This window comes from Bombina bombina, chromosome 6 (genome assembly GCF_027579735.1).
Source record: "Bombina bombina isolate aBomBom1 chromosome 6, aBomBom1.pri, whole genome shotgun sequence".
In the NCBI taxonomy this organism is placed as follows: Eukaryota; Metazoa; Chordata; class Amphibia; order Anura; family Bombinatoridae; genus Bombina; species Bombina bombina.
The window spans coordinates 31,123,663-31,145,127 of record NC_069504.1 but is presented as its reverse complement, the minus strand read 5'-3'; the positions used below and the strand labels follow the sequence as shown (position 1 = coordinate 31,145,127).

At 39.3% G+C, this 21,465-nt stretch overlaps 1 protein-coding gene across 1 annotated transcript in view; it reads left to right on the top strand.

Moving 5' to 3' along the window:
* LOC128664314 (protein turtle-like) overlaps positions 1 to 16,733 on the top strand; it is a 52,216-nt gene extending 35,483 nt beyond the window's left edge. The window contains exon 3 of the mRNA XM_053719154.1: positions 16,414 to 16,733. Within this exon, the coding sequence (XP_053575129.1) occupies positions 16,414 to 16,733 (320 nt within the window). The remainder of the gene's footprint in view (positions 1 to 16,413) is intronic.
* The last annotated feature ends 4,732 nt before the right edge of the window (positions 16,734 to 21,465 follow it).

The following is a 21,465-nucleotide window of genomic DNA, read 5'->3' as shown; positions in this document are numbered from 1 at the left end:
GATGCTTCAGAAAAAGTATGACCAAGGAGGCGTAGCTATGCCTAGTATTCGCGGGTATTATGAGGCCACTAGGCTCTCTCATATTCTAGCATGGGCAGATAAAAGTGAACCACAAGGATGGAAAGCTATTGAGGCTTGTGATCTCCCTACAGGTCTGAGGTTACCTGACCTGCCATGGATTCCTGCCTATCGATTAGACACTCTGGGAATTAAAAATGTCATTATTAGAGAAAATTTGAAAATTTGGTATACCCTTCGAAATCTGCCGGAGGTTGCTCCGCACCCATCCCCTATCCAGTCTTTACCCGCTCTGCTTGCAGCCCTACCTGACACACATGTACAGAGCTGGGGTGTCTGGGATTTGAAAACGATCTCCCAGCTATATCCCTCGGGCACTTTGGTCGCCCTGAGTAATGTGAGATCTATCATTCCAAACCCCCCCGTATGGAATAAATTCGAGTACTCTAGACTATACGCTTTCTTGATCTCTTGGGGATTCCCTAAAGGCCCTAATAGACCTTTGACCACCTGGGAAAAATTGTGGCAACTCCCTGTTAGGACCCCTAAACTTATCTCATTTCATTACAACTTACAACAGTCGTCCACAAACAAAGACAGACCTTGGCAACTTAGAGCTTGGGAGGGAGACTTGTGCAGACCAATCACTGACAAAGATCTACACAAGGCAATGACACTAACCAAGAAGACAGTACATTGTGCGAACACTCTAGAATCGTATATGAAATTGTTTCTCAAATGGTACTATACCCCCTCTAGACTTTCCCAGATGTTTCCTACAACATCTCCTCTCTGCTGGAGAGACTGCGATTTGAGAGGTTCTGATGTACATATTTGGTGGGACTGTCCTAGCTTAAAGCATCTGTGTCCTCCCTTTGTTCTACCCTAGGGCTTGATAGACCACTTACCCCTGATATAGCTCTACTGCACATATTCCCGAGACATATTCAGGCCCCTTTGTCTAAACTACTAATTTTTGTCCTTGCGGCCACTAAACTGGCGATAGAGAGAGCCTGGAAACAGACACAACCCCCAGACATTGCAGCCATCACCTCCATAATACAGACATATGCCAAGATGGAGCAAGGTTTTTACTTCAATATGGATAAAGAAGATCTCTACTGGCAGATATGGGAACCCTGGTTTTATTACCAGGAAAACTCTAGATAGATGGCCAATCCTGGACCCTTGTCACAGACCCCCCCATCTGCTCTCTTTCACCTGCAATCACTGACCCACACTCTCTCACCTCCACCTTCTATTTCCCTATCCCCCACCCTCTCACCTCCCACTATGCAACCTACTCCCCTACCCCAGATAATACTTACTACTGCTCCTATTTCTTCTGGGGCAGTTTGCCCCGCCTGGAGATGCACACTGGAACTGATCCGTCGGATCACTGAGAGAAGCATGGTAATGGTTTTCCCTAAACTGACTTCCTGTAACTACTATAATGTTGAGTTAATACCTAGGATTATTATATCCTACCAATCATTATAACTAAGTTCAGTCAAAATGTAATGTCATTGTCTTATGTGTTTATGTAAATTGAGAAACCCCTATGGGTATTTGATACGACCTGTGTTTGCTTATGATGTCATTCTCATTGTGATTTCAGAAAGACCTATGTATATACAAGAAACTGTATAACATGTTATTGTTATGTATCAGTTTACTTTAAAATAAAAATTACTTTTGGAAAAAAAAAAAAAAAAAAAATTGAAACCTTGTGATAGTTTTTTCATATCACAGGTTTACGTGCCTGGACCAAAAGCAGAATCAGAAAAACCTCTCTATCTTAAAACTAAGAGTTCTAAAAATTGACCTTGAGACAGACGGTCATGACGCAGAGGAAAAAGCCACAAAGGACAGCTGGACCTTTGCACCAGATCTGCAAACCAAATTCTGCAAAGCCAAGCTAGAGCAATCAGGATTAATGATCATACTTCCTGCTTGATCCTGGCTATTACCCTTGGAAATTGAATGAGAGGTGGAAAATGTAAGCCAGATAAAACAACCAAGGAGCTACCAGAGCATCTACAAACTCTTGGGGCATTATAGAGGACAAGGTGAGAAATTCTCCCTTACTGTACTCCCGTTTTTGATGGATTGCAACGATACATTGTAGCACCTTAATTATGATATTGTCACTGTGAGCGGTGAGATTGCTTAGAGCATGCTTAGAGCATGTAGTAAGATCTTTCTTGTGCATTGCATCTACAAACTCTGTATGAGGATGCCTGGACCTCACAAAGTATCTGGGGAGTTATTTGTGTAAACAAGAAGCCAAAAGATCCACATTTGATTTTAGCATGGCCGAAACTTGTTTGCTGCACTATCTTTTCTAACTTGCCTCTCCACTATTCCACCGAGGTATATCGGCCAGGACTCTTTGGGATTAGTGTGATGCTTTTATTCTTAACTTTTTCTGTTTATTTTCTTATTCACTTTGCTTTTTTCTATACTATATACCCAGTGGGACGGTGGTATGTGAGCAGGGTGATTAGATGTGATATTACCTTATGTCAATATTTTTAATTTATTTATAAAGGCTGTTTTATTAGTAGGGAATAGTGCTGTAAGCCCACATAATTTCTCTTTTTTGTGTAATATGATTGATCCACCAAGAAAAGGATTGTCTTGTATTAGCATCCAAATGAATTCTTTTGAGACAACTAAGTGTGATCCCTGCACCCCTGACAAAGCATACAAAGCTCATCAAGATTACACAAGTTGAGAGTAACTTCACTCTTCTTTGTTCTGTCAAGGAAAGTATCATAGAGCTGATATTAGCGCAGGGTCTTCACACTGTATTTGTTTGAAAGTCTCAAAGACTGAATCAACTATAAAACCCAGAAAAGTAATCCAGGAAAATGTGCTTTCCAGCCAACAACTGTCTGTTGGTATGAGGTATTGCTAAATGTAAAGATGAAGCCTGTACCAAGGTAAGGAACCACTGAAATACCCTGAGCTCTTGTTACTGAAAAGAGATACCCCAGAACCTTCATAAAAATTCTGGGAGCAGTAGCCAGACCAAACACAGCGCAACAAGCTGAAAATGTTTAACATTAATGCAAATCTTAGAAACTGATGATGATCCCTGTAAACAGGGATATGTAGATAAGAATGGTTGTCAGCAATCCTGAGCAGGATCACCCCACTGTTCCTATCTGACTGGGTTTTTGTCTAATAGAGTGGATGGATACAGAGGACATGTGTGATATCAGGAGAAGGTATCTGGTCTGGGCTGGAGGAGTATAGGGTGCTCCCATATTATTGTGTTCTATTAAATAATTAGTGCTAAGATCCAACGCTTGTCACCCTTTATTTTTATAATTTTATGGATAAATGCAGTATCTCTAGACTTAATGGGGGTAATATTTAGTCCAATTATCTTTCTTTTTGTATTTTAGATATATCAAGTTTGCTTCTAGAGTGCACCTCCATATAAATTGTTTAATTGGTTATAAAACTCTTCACCACACCAGCAGATTCCTCAGCAAGCTTCTGAGATAAACCCTCATACTAAAAGGTAAAAGCTGTAGCCACGCAGGCAATACTAAATGCTGGCCTAAAAGGAAAAATCTACTTGCTGAAAAAAGAAACAAGAAACAGAGGTGCCAACATGGCCTAGTACAACCAGAACAAGCAACTTTACTTACGACAAGTACAGATGTATACTCACAAGTGGGGCGCACCCTCTGGTGCTATTGATGCAGACTGGAGCCTCCCAGTGGTCCAGATCACTGAAGTACTCTGGCAATCAATCGGGATCCTTAAATGGAGCTTGTAGTAATATTAAAGATCCAATGCACCTGCAGGTGCACTCACAGCAGACTGGGACCTATCAGTCGCCCAGTAGACTGAATACTCCAGGCAAAACCAGCGGTATTCTCTGATGGACAGTTACCAAAGAACCAGCAAATATAAACAAAAAAATACACCATAGAAGAAGCAAGTGTATGTAAATAAAATCTTTATTAAAATGCACCGCCTTTCTCAGCTATCAAAAGAGCTGTTTCATCAGGCTAAAAAATGTAACACATGACAAATACACTTACTATATAACAGGAAATGCATTGTGAACAAACAATCTGATAGGTCAAACAATCGAGACATTTAATTGCTAACAACTGTGTGTAATTAATTGGTAACAATTGTCAACAATCAGTTCCATATATAATGTATAATATATATACATAAAAAACACATATACTTATAAAGCTGTCTAGTTGACATCATTTACCAGATAAAACACATATGTATAGAAATAGAAAATGAAAAACAATTGTACAAAAATCCAAAACAGAACATAACAAAAAAAAAAAAAAAAATCACCATTAGATTTATTTATTTCATTTATTAACACCTTAGTATCTATCTGGACATTATTTCTGTGTACCAGATGGCTATCTGTCTCTGAAGTAGCAATCTGCGGGCTATTATCTGTTTGCGGTATCTACCATTCACGTTTAATGAAATTGTGTCTGTGACCTCACCTGCAACAATATGACCAGCTGACCAACATTTACTCATTTCTTCCTGCCTACTTGGGCGTCAGGTTTAGTTAAGTTTACACCAGGGTGGATATTTTTTTATGAAAAGAATTAGATTATTTTATTTAAATCAGATTTTTTTTAATTTAAAAAGGATTATATTTTTTTAAATAAAAGGATTTTTGATCTAAATTCACGTCACTCTCTCCCAGAGGTTTCTGTAAGATTATTTTTGGCATTCTTTTCTGTCTAGAAGATTTGATCACATATTCTTGGTTTTCTAGTTCTAAAAATCGTGCATTTGTGTATGCGGAATTAACAAGCCTCTTCTTCACAGCAAAATGTTACAAATAAATAGAGTTGAGAAATTAACCTTAAAGGGACATAAACCCAAAATATTTCTTTCCTTATTCAGACAGAACATACTATTTTGAAATTTCAGATTTACCTCTTATTTAAATTTGCATCATTCACTTGATATCTTTTGTTGAAGGAGAGCAATGCTCTACTGGGAACTAAATAAACACATTGGGGGAGTCAATGACCAGCAGCTAGCTTAGAGTAGTGCATTGCCCTTGAGACTACCTATGTATGTTTTTCAACAATGGATACTGTGATGAGAGTGGGAAGTGACGTCACCGGATGGGGCGTGGCTTATAGCCGTTATTGTCTATGTGGCAGTTACTAAGTTAGATGAGTTGTACAAGCTGTATACTTCTATGCTCTGCAATAAAATAGCGTTGTACCTTCTATGCTGTGTCCTGCATCTCATGACAGATACCAAGAGAACAAAACAAATTAGATAAGAGGAGTACATTGTAAAGTTGTGAGGATGGAGAAGCTTAGGGGCAAGCATTAAAAATGAAATGTAATATTATTGTTTTAGTTAAATAAAACAATTTACTTTTGTTTTAACTTAACCCCTTGGCGACCAAAGACGTCTCAGGCACTTCCTCCAAAGGGTGTCAGTTAACGACCAAAGACGTGCCTGACACATCCTCGGGTAATCTGAGCCGTGGAAGCGATCAAAATCACTTCCAGCCGCTCAAACAGTATTGCAGGAATGCCTCGATGTTGAGACATCCTGCAATACTGTTCCTGACTGCTGGGCTCCATATTGATTGTTACCCTGGAGCGATCACTTCTGGTTTTCACTCCACATGGAGCCCAGCAGTCAGGCAGAGCATCGGAAGCCATCAGGCAGGCTTCTGATGGCTAAGTGCCTCGGTGGGTCGAGGCACTTAGTAAAATGACATAATATAATATATATATATATAGGTTTTAATAAAAATAGCCCCATATAGCCCCTATATAGCCACCTTAACCCCTCCCACATGTGGCTTCAAAGATGGCGATGCCCAGCGCATCATGGGGCTTCTGGGGGTGTCCCTAGCCTGCCTCATCATAGGGGCACTAGGGTCATCCAATTTGAGCTTGCCAGAATTAAACAAATAATAATAATAAAATATTCCATTTGTCTGATCATGTCAATATTTGTAAATATTGACACTGATCAGTGTGGATCTCCCTCCCTCTTCTCACTTGGTTTTTGTGGGAGAGAGAGTCCTGTGTTCATGAGAGAGAGATTTATTTCATATATTTGTTAAAAATTGTAAGACACAAAGGTTCTTTTCAGAGCCATTAACCCCTAGCTTGCCAATAATTACTATAAATCACTTGCAATAGCATAGCAGCACTTTTTTTGCTCTCTGTGCATTTTTTTAGGGGTTAATATTTTTTTGTAATTTTTTGTAAGACCCAAAGGCTCTTATCAGAGCCATTTAGCTAGTTTAAATAAATTTGTGCAAAAAATTGTGAGCCATTAACCCCTAGCTTGCCAGTGATCACTATAAATCACTGGCAATAGCATAGCAGCACTTTTTTGCTCACTGGCTCTTGCACAAAATCACTTTTTTGCTCTCTGTGCATTTTTTAGGGGTTCATTTTTTAGTAATTTTCCAGAGCCATTTAGTTAATTTTGTGTTGATTTTTTTTTAGTAATTTTTTTTTCTCTGTGACAGATACAATAATGTCACAGAGAACATATACTGCTGAGGAGGCATATGCCTTCCTTGCATCAGAGTCAGATGCCTCTATGTCAGACTCAGACCCCAATTTTGACCGTGCCATATGCTCAGATACATCATTAGATACAGTCTCAACTGATAGTGATGTATCTGTGGCTGCTAGCCCCCCTGCCAGAAGGAGACGTGTTGTTCTTGCTGCCATTGCTGCTGAAGAGTGGGTAATGCCTCATCACCAGAGGCCAGATATCCCACCCTTTACTGCAAATCCTGGCATTAATGTGGATGTGGCCACATTTAGCCCCCAGCAGTTTATGGAGGTTTTTCTGGGCAATGATGTATTGGGGAACATTGTCACCCAAACTAATTTATATGCCCATCAGTTCCGTGCCACAAAGCCTGACACTTTTTTAGCAAAGCAGCAATGGGCCCCTGTCGATGTGCCAGAATTTAAAAAAATTCTGGGCATTGACTATGCTGATGGACATCATAAAGAAACCCTCCATTCGCTCCTACTGGAGCAGTAGCCCCATCTGCTCTACCCGCATTTTCTCCCAGAGTATGTTGAGGAAGAGGTATGAAATGATTCTACATTATATGCACTTCAGAGACAACAGCCTGTGCCCCCCTAGGGAGCATCCCCAGTTTGACAGGCTGTATAAAATCCGCCTCCTGATTACCCACTTTTCTGCCAGGTTTGCAGAGGCTTATACACCTGGAAGGAATATATGCGTGGATGAATCCCTGATGAAGTATAAGGGAAGGCTGGGATTCAAGCAGTATATTCCTTCCAAGCGCTCCAGGTATGGAGTAAAGGTGTATAAGCTCTGTGAGAGCGGGACTGGGTATACTCACCCTTTCTGGGTGTACGAGGGAAAGGATATCCACCTTGACCCTCCAGGCTGCCCAGAACATATGGGAACCACTGGCAAGATTGTCTGGAACATGATTTTACCCCTAATGAACAAAGGGTACCACTTGTATGTAGACAATTTCTATACAAGTGTCCTTTTGTTCAAGCTACTGTATTGTTTTGATACAGTAGCTTGCGGTACTATTCGAAAGAACCGCACAGGTTTCCCAAGACAACTTGCACGCACCCGGCTAGTAAAGGGGGAGACCTCAGCTCTGCTCCAAGAGGAGCTGTTGGAAGTTAAGTACAGAGACAAGAAGGATGTATACCTTCTTACCAACATCCGCACAGAGAGGACTGTGGAGGTCTCTGTACGTGGCAGAGCTGAGAGCACAATGAAACCAGTGTGCATCAAGGCTTATAACCGGCATATGGGTGGGGTTGATCTAGCAGATCAGCTGCTGCAGCCGTACCTAATTATGCAGAAGACAAAGACCTTTACTTAATGCAGATTGCACCCCACAACGCTTTTTTGTTGTTCAAGAAAGCAAACCCAGGAATGAAACTGACTTTTTTACAGTTTCAGCTCCAGATCATTTCAGGGATTTTGTACCAAGATGCACCTGCTCGACGGGCGGTGATGGGAGAGCAGAGTTGGGGCTACCCATTTTTTTTTCAAAATCTCCCCTACTGCGGCGAAGCGGAATCCTCTGAAGAAATGCAGAGTCTGTACCAAGAGGGGGCAGAGAAGGTCCACCACCTTTTATGTCCTGATTGCCCTGGACAGCCTGGACTCTGCATTAAGGACTGCTTCAAGCGGTATCACACACTGGTAAATGTTTGTATTTATTTTTTACATTTGCCATTGTGTTGTATTTTTTGGGGTGGAGGGGGTTTGGTTACATTTACTGTTACTGAGTTTTTTTCATTATGTTTTTTACTGTTACTGTGCCATATTTTTAAATTTCACTGTTCTATTTTGTATAATTTCTAAAATTGGTTCTGTATTTTACCAAAACCCCTGTCAAACCAATGCATGGGGGGTATGGGTGTACTCAGGGGGTCTTGCAGAAAACAACCTTGCAATAACTTAAAACTGGCTCTCCTAAATCATAGTCAAAAAGCAATGTGTGTGTAACAATGAAAATTTAAAATTTACCACCATACACATTCTCCAATTGTTTGGGCTAAAACTGTTGCATCAAAGGCATCAAAGCACTCCATATACAATACCTTGGAGTATCAACATTTCAAATATATACACTTTAATGGCAATAAATAAAACTGGGGTATGCAATAGGGCCCAAACTAAATATAGGCCTATCAGAAGAAATACTCTCACTTTCAACTCAAATTACAAGTCAGACAATTGTAACTGAACCTTCCCAAAATCCTGGCAAACCTATGCATGGGGAGAATGGGTGTAGTCAGGGGGTCTTGCAGAAAATAACCTGGAGTGTTTTCTTGCAATAACTTACAACAGGCTCTCCTAAATCATAGTCAAAAAGCAATGTGTGTGTAAAAATGAAAATTGAAAAATTACCACCATACACTTTCTCCAAATGTTTGGGCTAAAACAGTTGCATCAAAGGCATCAAAACACTCCATATATAATACATTGGGGTGGCAACTTTTTAAATATATGCACATTCATGGCTAACAAATAAACTGGGGTACATAAAAAGGACCCCCAAAAAGAAGATAGGCAAAGAAGATATGTTAAATGTGAAAAAAACAACACAAACACATTTCAGAAGTTTGGCAGTGCACCCCTCAAACAAGCCAACAAACCTATGCATAGGTGGTATCACTGTACTCAGGACATATTGTTAAGCACATATTGAGGTGTTTTGTGTCAGTAACACATAACAGGAGCTGAGAATTCATGTCTAAAATATGTGTGTGAAAAATAACACCAAAAAATGACTACCCAAAAGTTTGACAAAGACTTGTGGTTGAATTAGTGCATTGAAAGTGTTAAAATACCAGCATCTCAAATACCCTAGGGTGTCTACTTTTCAACAATATGTGGTTTGATGGGGGTAAATTAAATTGGCCGGCTTCAGAAATATCTCAAATAGGACATGAATGCATGATGACAGATGTGAAGATTCCAAGTTGGAAAACTGGAATGTGCCCCCTAAAAATAAGGCCTTTTAGCCCCCTGAGAACCCGACAAACCTATTCATGGGTGGTATCACTGTACTCAGGAGATGTTGTTGAACACATTTTGAGGTGTTTTTTTTGCCAGTAAATCATAACAGGAACTAAGAATCCATGCCTAAAGTACGAGTGTGAAAAAAACACAAAAAAATGACTACCCAAAAGTTTGACAAAGACTGGTGGTTGAATTAGTGCATGGAAAGTGTTAAAATACCAGCATTTCAAATACCCTAGGGTGTCTACTTTTCAAAAATATTTGGTTTGATGGGGGTAAATTACATTGCCCAGCTTCAGAAATGTCCCAAATAGGACATGGGTGCATGATGACCGATGTGAAAATTTCAAGTTGGAATACTGGAATGCGCCCCCTAAAAATAAAGCCTTTTAGCAGCCAGAGAACCCGACACACCTATACATGGGTGGTATCACTGTACTTAAGAGATGTTGCTGAACACATATTGGGGTGTTATTTGGCAGAAACCCTTAACGTTCTCAGTAAATGTATTCTTAAATTGCTATTTTGTCAAAAAATCACAATTTTTTTTTTTTATTTGGCATAAATTGGTGGTAAAATGGTTGCATGGAAAGAGCAAAAATACCCAAAGTTTAATACCTTAGGTTGTCTTCTTTTAAAAAATATATACATGTAAAGGGATATTCAGCGATTCTTGACAGATATCAGTGTTCCAATGTAACTATAGCTAATTTTGAAAAAAAAAAAATGGTTTGGAAATAGCAAAGTGCTACTTGTACTTATTGCCCTATAACTTGCAAAAAAAGCAAAGAACATGTAAACATTGGGTATTTCTAAACTCAGGACAAAATTTAGAAACTATTTAGCATGGTTGTTTTTTATGGTAGTTGTAGAAGTGTAAGAAAAAGGAGATAGACACCAAGCTGTATAGAAGGCAAATATATATATATGCGATATTGCCAAACAAATAATCACAGGAACTCCAAAAGTGACAGTCACTCGTAATGGTTCAAAAACCAGTAATATGATGCTCCAAAACAACTCCCCCCCCCAACCTCCAAATAGCTGGGAATGAGATACCTGTCACGTTTGCACATACTCCAGGACAACTCAAGCTTTGGCGCTGTACAGGGACCTGTAGTACATTGTAATGGTCCCACAGCTTCTATCCGGCGATCCTGTAGTGCACGCTTCCTAACTGCACCAGACTGAGGCTCCACTCAACGTCTCCAATGACGCACCTGCGGCGGGGGGGGGGAGGAGGGGCTCCAATGGAAATCCTGGTAGACTGCAAATCACCGGCCAGGCGGGTACAGCGGTTCCTGAACTGGTGGAAATAGAGGCAAAAAGAACTGGATAGGAACCGCTGTTAAAAAGCTTATACATTTTATTAGAACATATATTTAAAAACAGGTAGCATCCAAACAAAAGGCGGACAGGACTGCTAACATGTTTCGGCCCAATTGGCCGTAATCATAGCATGAGGATCTAATTGCAAACATCAGATTTAAAACAGATGTAATAACAAATAATTGGTTAAGAACAAAATCACGCCCATAAAGTTTATACAGGTATTGATTAACCCTATGCACACAAAAACACATTGAACACTGTATGTGAATAGGAAACCAGAGTGCAAACATACAAATATCCTATATCTTAAAGGAATATCTATACTACGTGGAATGAAAAGTTAGTAATGTGCTTAATTAGAATATCTGGGAAGCCAACATTCCCAATATATATATGATATTTTAATATATCTAATATATCTAATTTTGTGTTTATTTTAACTTGCTAATCCCCTATGAGCAAAATTTGACATTAACATAGGGAAAGCCAAATAATGCCAAGACACTCCCATTACTGAACATGGAACAGATTGCACTGTGTCATAAGCTGCAATGTATCATATCAAAAATGATCATATAACAAATATGACAGTGCATATAGAACTATAGTGTATGTGGCAAAACAAAAAACACAAACTGTTAACACATTACAATTCCAAAGAAATAAGCCCAAACTTGTATGTTGAAATTAAAAGAAGGGACAAATATGCATAAAAGGGAAATATAAATTCATTCCCAAAAATTAATGAGATCATATCTTGAGTTTAAACCGTGAGGTGCCCTGGTTCTGAGATGAAAAATCCAGTACACCTCACGTTTATATTCTTCGGGTCCTTGAGTTTCTTTTAACTCATAACTTTTTTTCCTTTGAGGGGGTTTGCTATCTCCAGAGATGCGGCACAGCCATGGGGGCCAAGTTTGCCCCCTCCTACGCTAACTTATATCTTGGCTGGTGGGAGCTGTGCCGCATCTATGGGGAGGGCAACCCCTTCAGGAAATACTTACGCTTCTACAAACGCTTTATAGATGATCTGTTGATCATCTGGTCAGGACCCTTGGAACTGGTCAAAGATTTTGTTGACCATCTGAATGATAATGATTGTGATCTCAAATTCACCTTTGAGTTTGATCCCCATACTATTACATTTCTTGATCTTAGCCTGGAAGGGGATGCAGATGGTCAAATACAGACCCAAGTATATCGTAAGCCGATTTCGGGTAATTCGTTACTGCATGCTCATAGCTGCCACCCCAAAAACATTTCGTATGCTGTGGCCAAGGGTCAGTTCTCACGTATTAAGAGGAATTGTAGTAGGGAGGCAGACTATCAAAGAGAGGCTGGTCTTTTAGCCCAAAGACTTAAGGACCGTAAATACAACTATAATCACATTAATGAGGCTAGGAAGAAAGTGCAGATGATACCTAGGGCTTCTCTTTTGGAAGATAAAGTCCACAGTAAAACTATATCTAACTTTCAAGGTGTCAATTTTGTGACTACTTATAGTGACTAGTACTCTAATATTTGCAGCATTATTAAGAAACATTTTCCACTGCTGGCGGCAGATGATCAATTAAAGGATGCAGTAAAGAAAGGGATTAGGTGCAGCTACAAGAAAAGTCGTGCCTTAGGGAACATTCTATCTCCCACCCAGCAGAAACAAGTGGATAGACCCCAGAGTTCATGGCTATCCCATAAAGGGATGTACAAGTGTGGGCATCGCAAATGTCGCCCATGCGATTATGTACAAGTGACAGACACATTCACCTCAGTGGTGACAGGAAAGACGTTTGATATAAAGAGTTGTATGAATTGCACTCATACTGGTGTTATTTATTTAATAACTTGTATCAAGTGCAATTTACAATATACTGGTCTTACAACCAGGGATGTCAATACATGGATTAGGGAGCATATTTCCTCAATGGAGAGAGGGAAATCCACTTCCCTATTAGTGCAACATTTTGCTACGGTACACCAGAGCAAACTAAATACTTTTAGGTGGGTTGCCATTGAAAAAGTGGTTCACCCCAAGAGAGGAGGGGATGTTGACAGCATTTTGGCTAAATGTGAGGTGTACTGGATTTTTCATCTCAGAACCAGGGCACCTCACGGTTTAAACTCAAGATATGATCTCATTAATTTTTGGGAATAAATCTATATTTGTCCCTTCTTTTAATTTCAACATACAAGTTTGGGCTTATTTCTTTGGAATTGTAATGTGTTAACAGTTTGTGTTTTTTGTTTTGCCACATACACTATAGTTCTATATGCACTGTCATATTTGTTATATGATCATTTTTGATATGATACATTGCAGCTTATGACACAGTGCAATATGTTCCATGTTCAGTAATGGGAGTGTCTTGGCATTATTTGGCTTTCCCTATGTTAATGTCAAATTTTGCTCATAGGGGATTAGCAAGTTAAAATAAACACAAAATTAGATATATTAGATATATTAAAATATCATATATACATTGGGAATGTTGGTTTCCCAGTTATTCTAATTAAGCACATTACTAACTTTTCATTCCACGTAGTATAGATATTCCTTTAAGATATAGGATATTTGTATGTTTGCACTCTGGTTTCCTATTCACATACAGTGTTCAATGTGTTTTTGTGTGCATAGGGTTAATCAATACCTGTATAAACTTTATGGGCGTGATTTTGTTCTTAACCAATCATTTGTTATTACATCTGTTTTAAATCTGATGTTTGCAATTAGATCCTCATGCTATGATTACGGCCAATTGGGCCGAAACATGTTAGCAGTCCTGTCCGCCTTTTGTTTGGATGCTACCTGTTTTTAAATATATGTTCTAATAAAATGTATAAGCTTTTTAACAGCGGTTCCTATCCAGTTCTTTTTGCCTCTATTTCCACCAGTTGTAGAAGTGTAACAGATTTTGGGGGTCACATTTAGAAAAAGTGTGTTTTTTTCCATTTTTTCATCATATTTTATAAAACAAATTCTAGTAAATTATAAGAAATCATTAAAATAATGGTATCTTTAGAAAGTTCATTTAATGGTGAGAAAAACTGTATATAATATGTGTGGGTACAGTAAATGAGAAAGAGGAAAATTACAGCTGAACACAAACACCACAGAAATGTAAAAATAGCCTTCGTCAACAAATGGAAAAGTGGTCTGGTCACTAAGGGGTTAAAGGGACAGTAAAGTCATAATTAGACATTCATGATTCAGAACATATAATTTAAGACAACTTTCAAATTTACTTCTATTATTTTATTTGCTTACTTCTCTTGTTATCCTTTGCTGAAAGGTTTATCTAGGAAAGCTCAGGATCAGGAAAGAACCTAGGTTCTAGCTGCTGATTGGTGACTGCACATATATACTGGTTGTCCTTCAACAAATAATACCAAGAGAATGAAGGAAATTAGATAATAGAAGTAAACTGAAAAGTTGTTTAAAATTGTGTGTTCTACCTAAATCATGAGAGAAAAATGTTGGGTTTTATGTCCCTTTAATCATTATTTTCCCCTTCCAATAAAGTACAGCTGAAATGTTTATCTAAATGAACCTATTAGACAGAGATAGTTCACCCCTGAATCCTTTTATTGATTTCAGTGATCTGACTCTACAGGGAGTGCAGAATTATTAGGCAAATGAGTATTTTGACCACATCATCCTCTTTATGCATGTTGTCGTACTCCAAGCTGTATAGGCTCGAAAGCCTACTACCAATTAAGCATATTAGGTGATGTGCATCTCTGTAATGAGAAGGGGTGTGGTCTAATGACATCAACACCCTATATCAGGTGTGCATAATTATTAGGCAACTTCCTTTCCTTTGGCAAAATGGTTCAAAAGAAGGACTTGACAGGCTCAGAAAAGTCAAAAATAGTGAGATATTTTGCAGAGGGATGCAGCACTCTTAAAATTGCAAAGCTTCTGAAGCGTGATCATCGAACAATCAAGCGTTTCATTCAAAATAGTCAACAGGGTCGCAAGAAGCGTGTGGAAAAACCAAGGCGCAAAATAACTGCCCATGAACTGAGAAAAGTCAAGCGTGCAGCTGCCAAGATGCCACTTGCCACCAGTTTGGCCATATTTCAGAGCTGCAACATCACTGGAGTGCCCAAAAGCACAAGGTGTGCAATACTCAGAGACATGGCCAAGGTAAGAAAGGCTGAAAGATGACCACCACTCAACAAGACACACAAGCTGAAACGTCAAGACTGGGCCAAGAAATATCTCAAGACTGATTTTCTAAGGTTTTATGGACTGATGAAATGAGAGTGAGTCTTGATGGGCCAGATGGATGGGCCCGTGGCTGGATTAGTAAAGGGCAGAGAGCTCCAGTCCGACTCAGACGCCAGCAAGGTGGAGGTGGAGTACTGGTTTGGGCTGGTATCATCAAAGATGAGCTTGTGGGGCCTTTTCGGGTTGAGGATGGAGTCAAGCTCAACTCCCAGTCCTACTGCCAGTTTCTGGAAGACACCTTCTTCAAGCAGGGGTACAGGAAGAAGTCTGCATCCTTCAAGAAAAACATGATTTTCATGCAGGACAATGCTCCATTACACGCGTCCAAGTGCTCCACAGCGTGGCTGGCAAGAAAGGGTATAAAAGAAGAAAATCTAATGACATGGCCTCCTTGTTCACCTGATCTGAACCCCATTGAGAACCTGTGGTCCATCATCAAATGTGAGATTTACAAGGAGGGAAAACAGTACACCTCTCTGAACAGTGTCTGGGAGGCTGTGGTTGCTGCTGCACACAATGTTGATGGTGAACAGATCAAAACACTGACAGAATCCATGGATGGCAGGCTTTTGAGTGTCCTTGCAAAGAAAGGTGGCTATATTGGTCACTGATTTGTTTTTGTTTTGTTTTTGAATGTCAGAAATGTATATTTGTGAATGTTGAGATGTTATATTGGTTTCACTGGTAAAAATAAATAATTGAAATGGGTATATATTTGTTTTTTGTTAAGTTGCCTAATAATTATGCACAGTAATAGTCACCTGCACACACAGATATCCCCCTAAAATAGCTAAAACTAAAAACAAACTAAAAACTACTTCCAAAACTATTCAGCTTTGATATTAATGAGTTTTTTTGGGTTCATTGAGAACATGGTTGTTGTTCAATAATAAAATTAATCCTCAAAAATACAACTTGCCTAATAATTCTGCACTCCCTGTATATTTCTAATGGTTTATAACTAAATCAGTCATTTTCTGATATAACTGGAAAAAATATTCTGAAAAGTAAATCTAAAAATGAGACCTTTATGTACAAACAAAGATTTAACTGATTTAAATTAAGTCTTACGGACTAGGGATTTAAAATGTGATTTAAAACAGGATTTCATTCAATTTCATTTTATTCAAATCCACCCTGTTTAACGCTTTTCCATTAGACATCTCTGGGATGGGTTTAAGTGTAATAATATATAGGATGCCACCTACATACATTGCATGTTTGCTATAGCTTATAAAATGCCCTTCTACATCAACAAAGTCCAAATCCGCAAATCTTTTTTTTCTTTTTGTTTGCTTTTGCAGCTGCCCCTCAGGTGTCCCTCTCTCAAGCTCATCATGATGATAGTGTCACTGTCACCTGCACTATAAGTGGGTTCTACCCAGAACACATAAAAATCTCACTCTGCAGCTCATGTACAGGATGCAGAGAGCTGGCAAACAGTGCCATGCCTGTAAAAATGCCAGATGGGACCTACAGTATCACACGCAGTGTCCAGCTAGGTGTCTCTGTCTGTGACAATGACATAGTGACGTGTACAGCAGAACATCAAGCAGGTCGGAACAGCCAGAACATCAGTATCTCTCAAGGGTCACCTAGAAATGGTAGGTCTGTCACTCAATAACACGTCCCTCTGGTATATTTGTTAGTTAATATGATAAATGGATATTGCACATGTAAAGCATTTCATAACATCATATTCACTGCTCTGGGTGATCTGCAATAGCTTGTGGTTAACCTGAATGCTAAACTCACCGACAAACAATTACTGTTTTATATAGGGTTCAGAGAACGGGCACAAATTAATAGGAGGATCTAAGCTATGAGAAGATGTTAGCCAAACTGGTTCTAGAAAAGAGAAAACTGAGAGGGGATATGATTACTTTATATAAATATATTGATAATCCATATACAGAGTTGCCTAAGTTGTATGTATCAAGAGCCACGCTTTAAGGTTAGAGGAAAGGAGATTTCCTCTGTAGCAATCAAAGCAGTTTTAACTGTAAGCACAATTAACCTGCAAAACCTAAGGTCATACTGACTGCAAGTACAATAGATAACTTTAAAAAGGATTGAACAAATATGAAAAAAGTGAGAGTCCACCCACTTCCTCCAAGCACAGTTATAAATTCTAATATTCATGGGCATAAGCAGGTGACCTGGTACATTCTAACATATCGACTCCTGCATCAACAAACCCTATGTTCATTGAAATGCCAAGTTTGCAGGAACCAAGTACAGTGTGTGTGCATGAGTGTAGACATTTATAGGTGTGTATGCGTCTAAACACACTCATCTGGTCCTGACTACAAGCAATACAGAATTTAGCTAGCATATTGAGTCTGTGGGGGGACTGACGAGGCACATACCTTGTCTAAAGTTCTTCAGGGAGTTATGTATCTTGTCAAGAGTTGGGATCTAATGTGTCACATATCTGGTCTGTGAGTACCGCAGGGGACTATGTATCTGGCCTGGTGCAACTGGTTGGATTTAGTATATATCTAGTATAAACGGAGGTGTAAAAAGCTTTTTGCATTTGGTCCCATTTCTGATGTGGCCTAAAGGGAGACGGCTGCACAACGAGTCATTCAAAAAAAGTCACAATTTATTGGGATCACATACCAAGATACAGGCACATACCAAGACAGACATATGGAACAGGAAAGACAGTCTGATGCGTTTCACGCACCCTAGCGGCACTTAATCATAGACTTAATTAGTGTGCATAAGGGACATCCTTAAATAGGTCACTAAATGCCCTCACATTTACCCATACTTATAAAGGGCAAAAAAATAAAAGCTCAATATATGTATGTAGATACATGTGTCCGAATTATGTACACTATCTGCACAAAAAGATAAAACAATATATCTATCTAGTTCACTAAAAATAAAAAAACAAAAAAATGTTTTTTTATATATAAAAATTACATTCTACATATAAAGTATTGCAGTCATCGATACTTGGAAATTGCTGATATTAGAGAAAAAGGCAAAATAATATGTTTAGGTTACATATTCAAACAATAGACATGACATTCAATGACATAGCTATTAACGTATTGAGCACAAAATATATATACTACAGTATCCTATAATATTAGGCTGAATATCGTGTGAATCATTATTATTATTAGAATCGGAGTTAGTGTGAACAACACATACCCCTATTGACTATAAACTATACTATGGCCTCTAGTTATCAAGCCGTCAACCTCAAATATGCTGGAATTGCGCAGCGTATTTGTGGCAAGGCTGATACGCCTAAGTTATCAAGCCCTACACACCGGCAAAAGTAGAATTTTGTGACGTAAGCTACAATCCGCCGGACTCAGTCCGACATAGATCGATTCTTACGTCACTCCAGATGTTCCGAACGCAAGTTCGGCACAATCTGACTACTTTTGCTAGTTATCAAATGACTAGCAGGTACGCTCGGCACTTTTCCGGCCCAGCGTACCTGGTTTTCAATCCGCCGCCCTGGAGGTGGCGGATCCCATAGGAATCAATGGGAGTCTGACCATAGCGAAAGTTCATGTTCACTGCTGCCCAACATCCCATTGATTCCTATGGGAGATGTCTGCACCTAACACCCTAACATGTACCCCAAGTCTAAACACCCCTAATCTGCCCCCCCCTACACCGCCGCAACTAAATAAATTTATTACCCCCTAAACCTCTGCTTCCGGACCCCCGCCGCAACTATATTAAACATGTTAACCCCTAAACCGCCGCTCCCGGAGCCCACCGCCACTCTAATAAACTTATTAACCCCTAAACAGCCGCTCCCGGACCCCGCCGCAACTATAATAAATATGTTAACCCCTAAAACGCCGCTCCCGGACCCCACCGCCACCTACATAATACCTATTAACCTCTATCCTGCGGATCCAGTACCCCGCCGCAACTAAATAAATTGTTTAACCCCTAAACCGCCGCTCCCGGACCCCGCCGCCACCTATATTAAACTTATTAACCCCTAATCTGCCCCCCTACACCGTCGCCACCTATAATAAATTTATTAACCCCGATCCTGCCCCCCTATACCGCCGCCATCTATATTAAACTAATTAACCCCTAAACCTAAGTCTAACACTAACCCTAACACCCCCCTAACTTAAATATTATTTTAATAAATCTAAATAAAAATTACTCTTATTAACTAAATTAATCCTATTTAAAACTAAATACTTACCTATAAAATAAACCCTAAGATAGCTACAATGTAATTAATAATTACATTGTAGCTATTTTAGGATTTATATTTATTTCAAGCACTCCAGCAGATACACCACAAATGTGGTTTTACAATTAGCATAAAACTCAATAGTATAAAGGGAGTTATCTACTGTACATCTAAATTCTTTAGTCATGTCTATCATACCACATGTCAAACATCCCCTAGCCCCACATTTGAAATTGCCTCTAGTAGTCAACCAGGTGTTGTCTTTTCTGGATTTCTGCACTAGGCTAGGTGCTAGTCTTGTTGCCAGGGTCACAGGCTTCTTGGATAAAAATTTACATTGGCCTATGGTTTCCTTTAAAATGTCATCATTAGCCAAGACAGACAAATTTCGCTTTAAGAGCCGAACAATTTCAGGAAATTGATTAGTGTACTCAGTAGTGAATAAAATATCCCCTTGTTTCACACCTCTGTTTGTATTGTTCATTGTCTGTGTCTGCTTGTGATGACAGCTAATTTCCATTCTGGCCAACTCCAATTTATGCCTGTCGTATCCCCTAGCTTCAAGTCTTTCACACAGTTCCTTTGACTGGCGCAAGTAAACCTGTGTATCCTTGGTGTTTCTCCTCTTGTAAAACAAGATCCTATTAACAAAAGGGTTATTCTGGTCAAAAATATATTTGAGCTCCCAGAAACCAACATATAAGTTTGCAAAAGATGGAGCATATTTTGCCCCCATTGCAGTGCCACAGCACTGCAAATAAAACTTATCATCAAAGAGGAAAAAATTGTGGGTAAGGAGGAACTCAAGAACAGAACAAATATACTCCACTATATCAGTCTAATAGTGGGTGAATTTATTCAAAAAGTACTTCACTGATAAAATACCCAGGGAGTGAGGTATAACCGTATATAAGGATACAACATCAATTACCACTCAGCTGTGCCCCTCACGCCACACCACCCCATCCAGGCTCTCCAACAAATAGTGGGAATCCCTCAGATAGGTGAAAAGACCCTTTACCAAAGACTGCAATATCCCATACATCCATTCGGACAGAGGCTCCAAAAGGGAGCCTATGCCCGAAACGATGGGTCTTCCTGGGGAGATTCACTGGATCGACAAGTGATGGAACAAGGGCACAACTGGGTGGTTAGGGACTAAATGTTGTATATCCTCCTGACTCAGTACTCCTATGCCAACCCTATCATCCAAAATGCTAATAAGTTCCTATTTAAAAGCATTAGTGGGGTTACCTGTTAAGGACATATATACATTACAATCTGGTAATTGGCGTTGTGCCTCCGCAAAATAATGAACTTTGTCCAAGACAACAATATTGCCTCCCTTGTCAGAGTTTCTGATGACAATATTGTCATTATTCTGCAGATGTTCCAACGCCAATTTTTTAGCAGTGTTCAAATTGGGAATATGTCTTTTATTCTGCTCATTTAGTCTATCTGCCAACTGCAGAATTTCTCTTTCCTCACTCTTTTGGAACAAGTTAAGGGATTGCCCTCTAAACTGTATCGGGTAAAAATCCGATTTGACCCTTTTTGGCTTTTTTGGTTTAACCTCTTCAAATAAGGTGTCACTCTCTTCACTCAATCCAAATAGCGTGTTCAGTACACAAGCATCAATAAATGATGCATTTTCAAATTTCCTATTTGAGGTCTGCATATTAAAGTTGTCATCTGATTGTGGTTGGTGATTAATAGTAAAGAATCTTTTGAGGGTTAACCTCCTAACAAATCTTTTAATGTCTAATGTAGGAAATGGGGAAACATTTCTAGACGGAGCAAATCCTAAACCCTACTAAGTACATCAATTTGACTCTCACTTAGACTATAACTAGAGAGGTTCACTACATTTAAAGACAAAGTCTCCAGTTTTCTTAAGCGTTCTTTTTTCTTCGTTTTCCTTTTGCCTCTCCTGATTCTTCTAAACATATTTTCTGATCCTTCTTTCCACTCTTGGACCGTGTGACTGGTTCTTCTCCCTCTGCATCATCGGTGGATGTAACCTGCAGAGAATGGGAGGCGTACTTGCAGCATAAAAAGGTGCCTGGGCCATTGGCCTAATGGGGCATATACCTGGCATAATAGATACAGTAAGGCAAAGCACCTGATCAGTGAGTCAACCATAGGAAAAACATAATTTATACTTACCTGA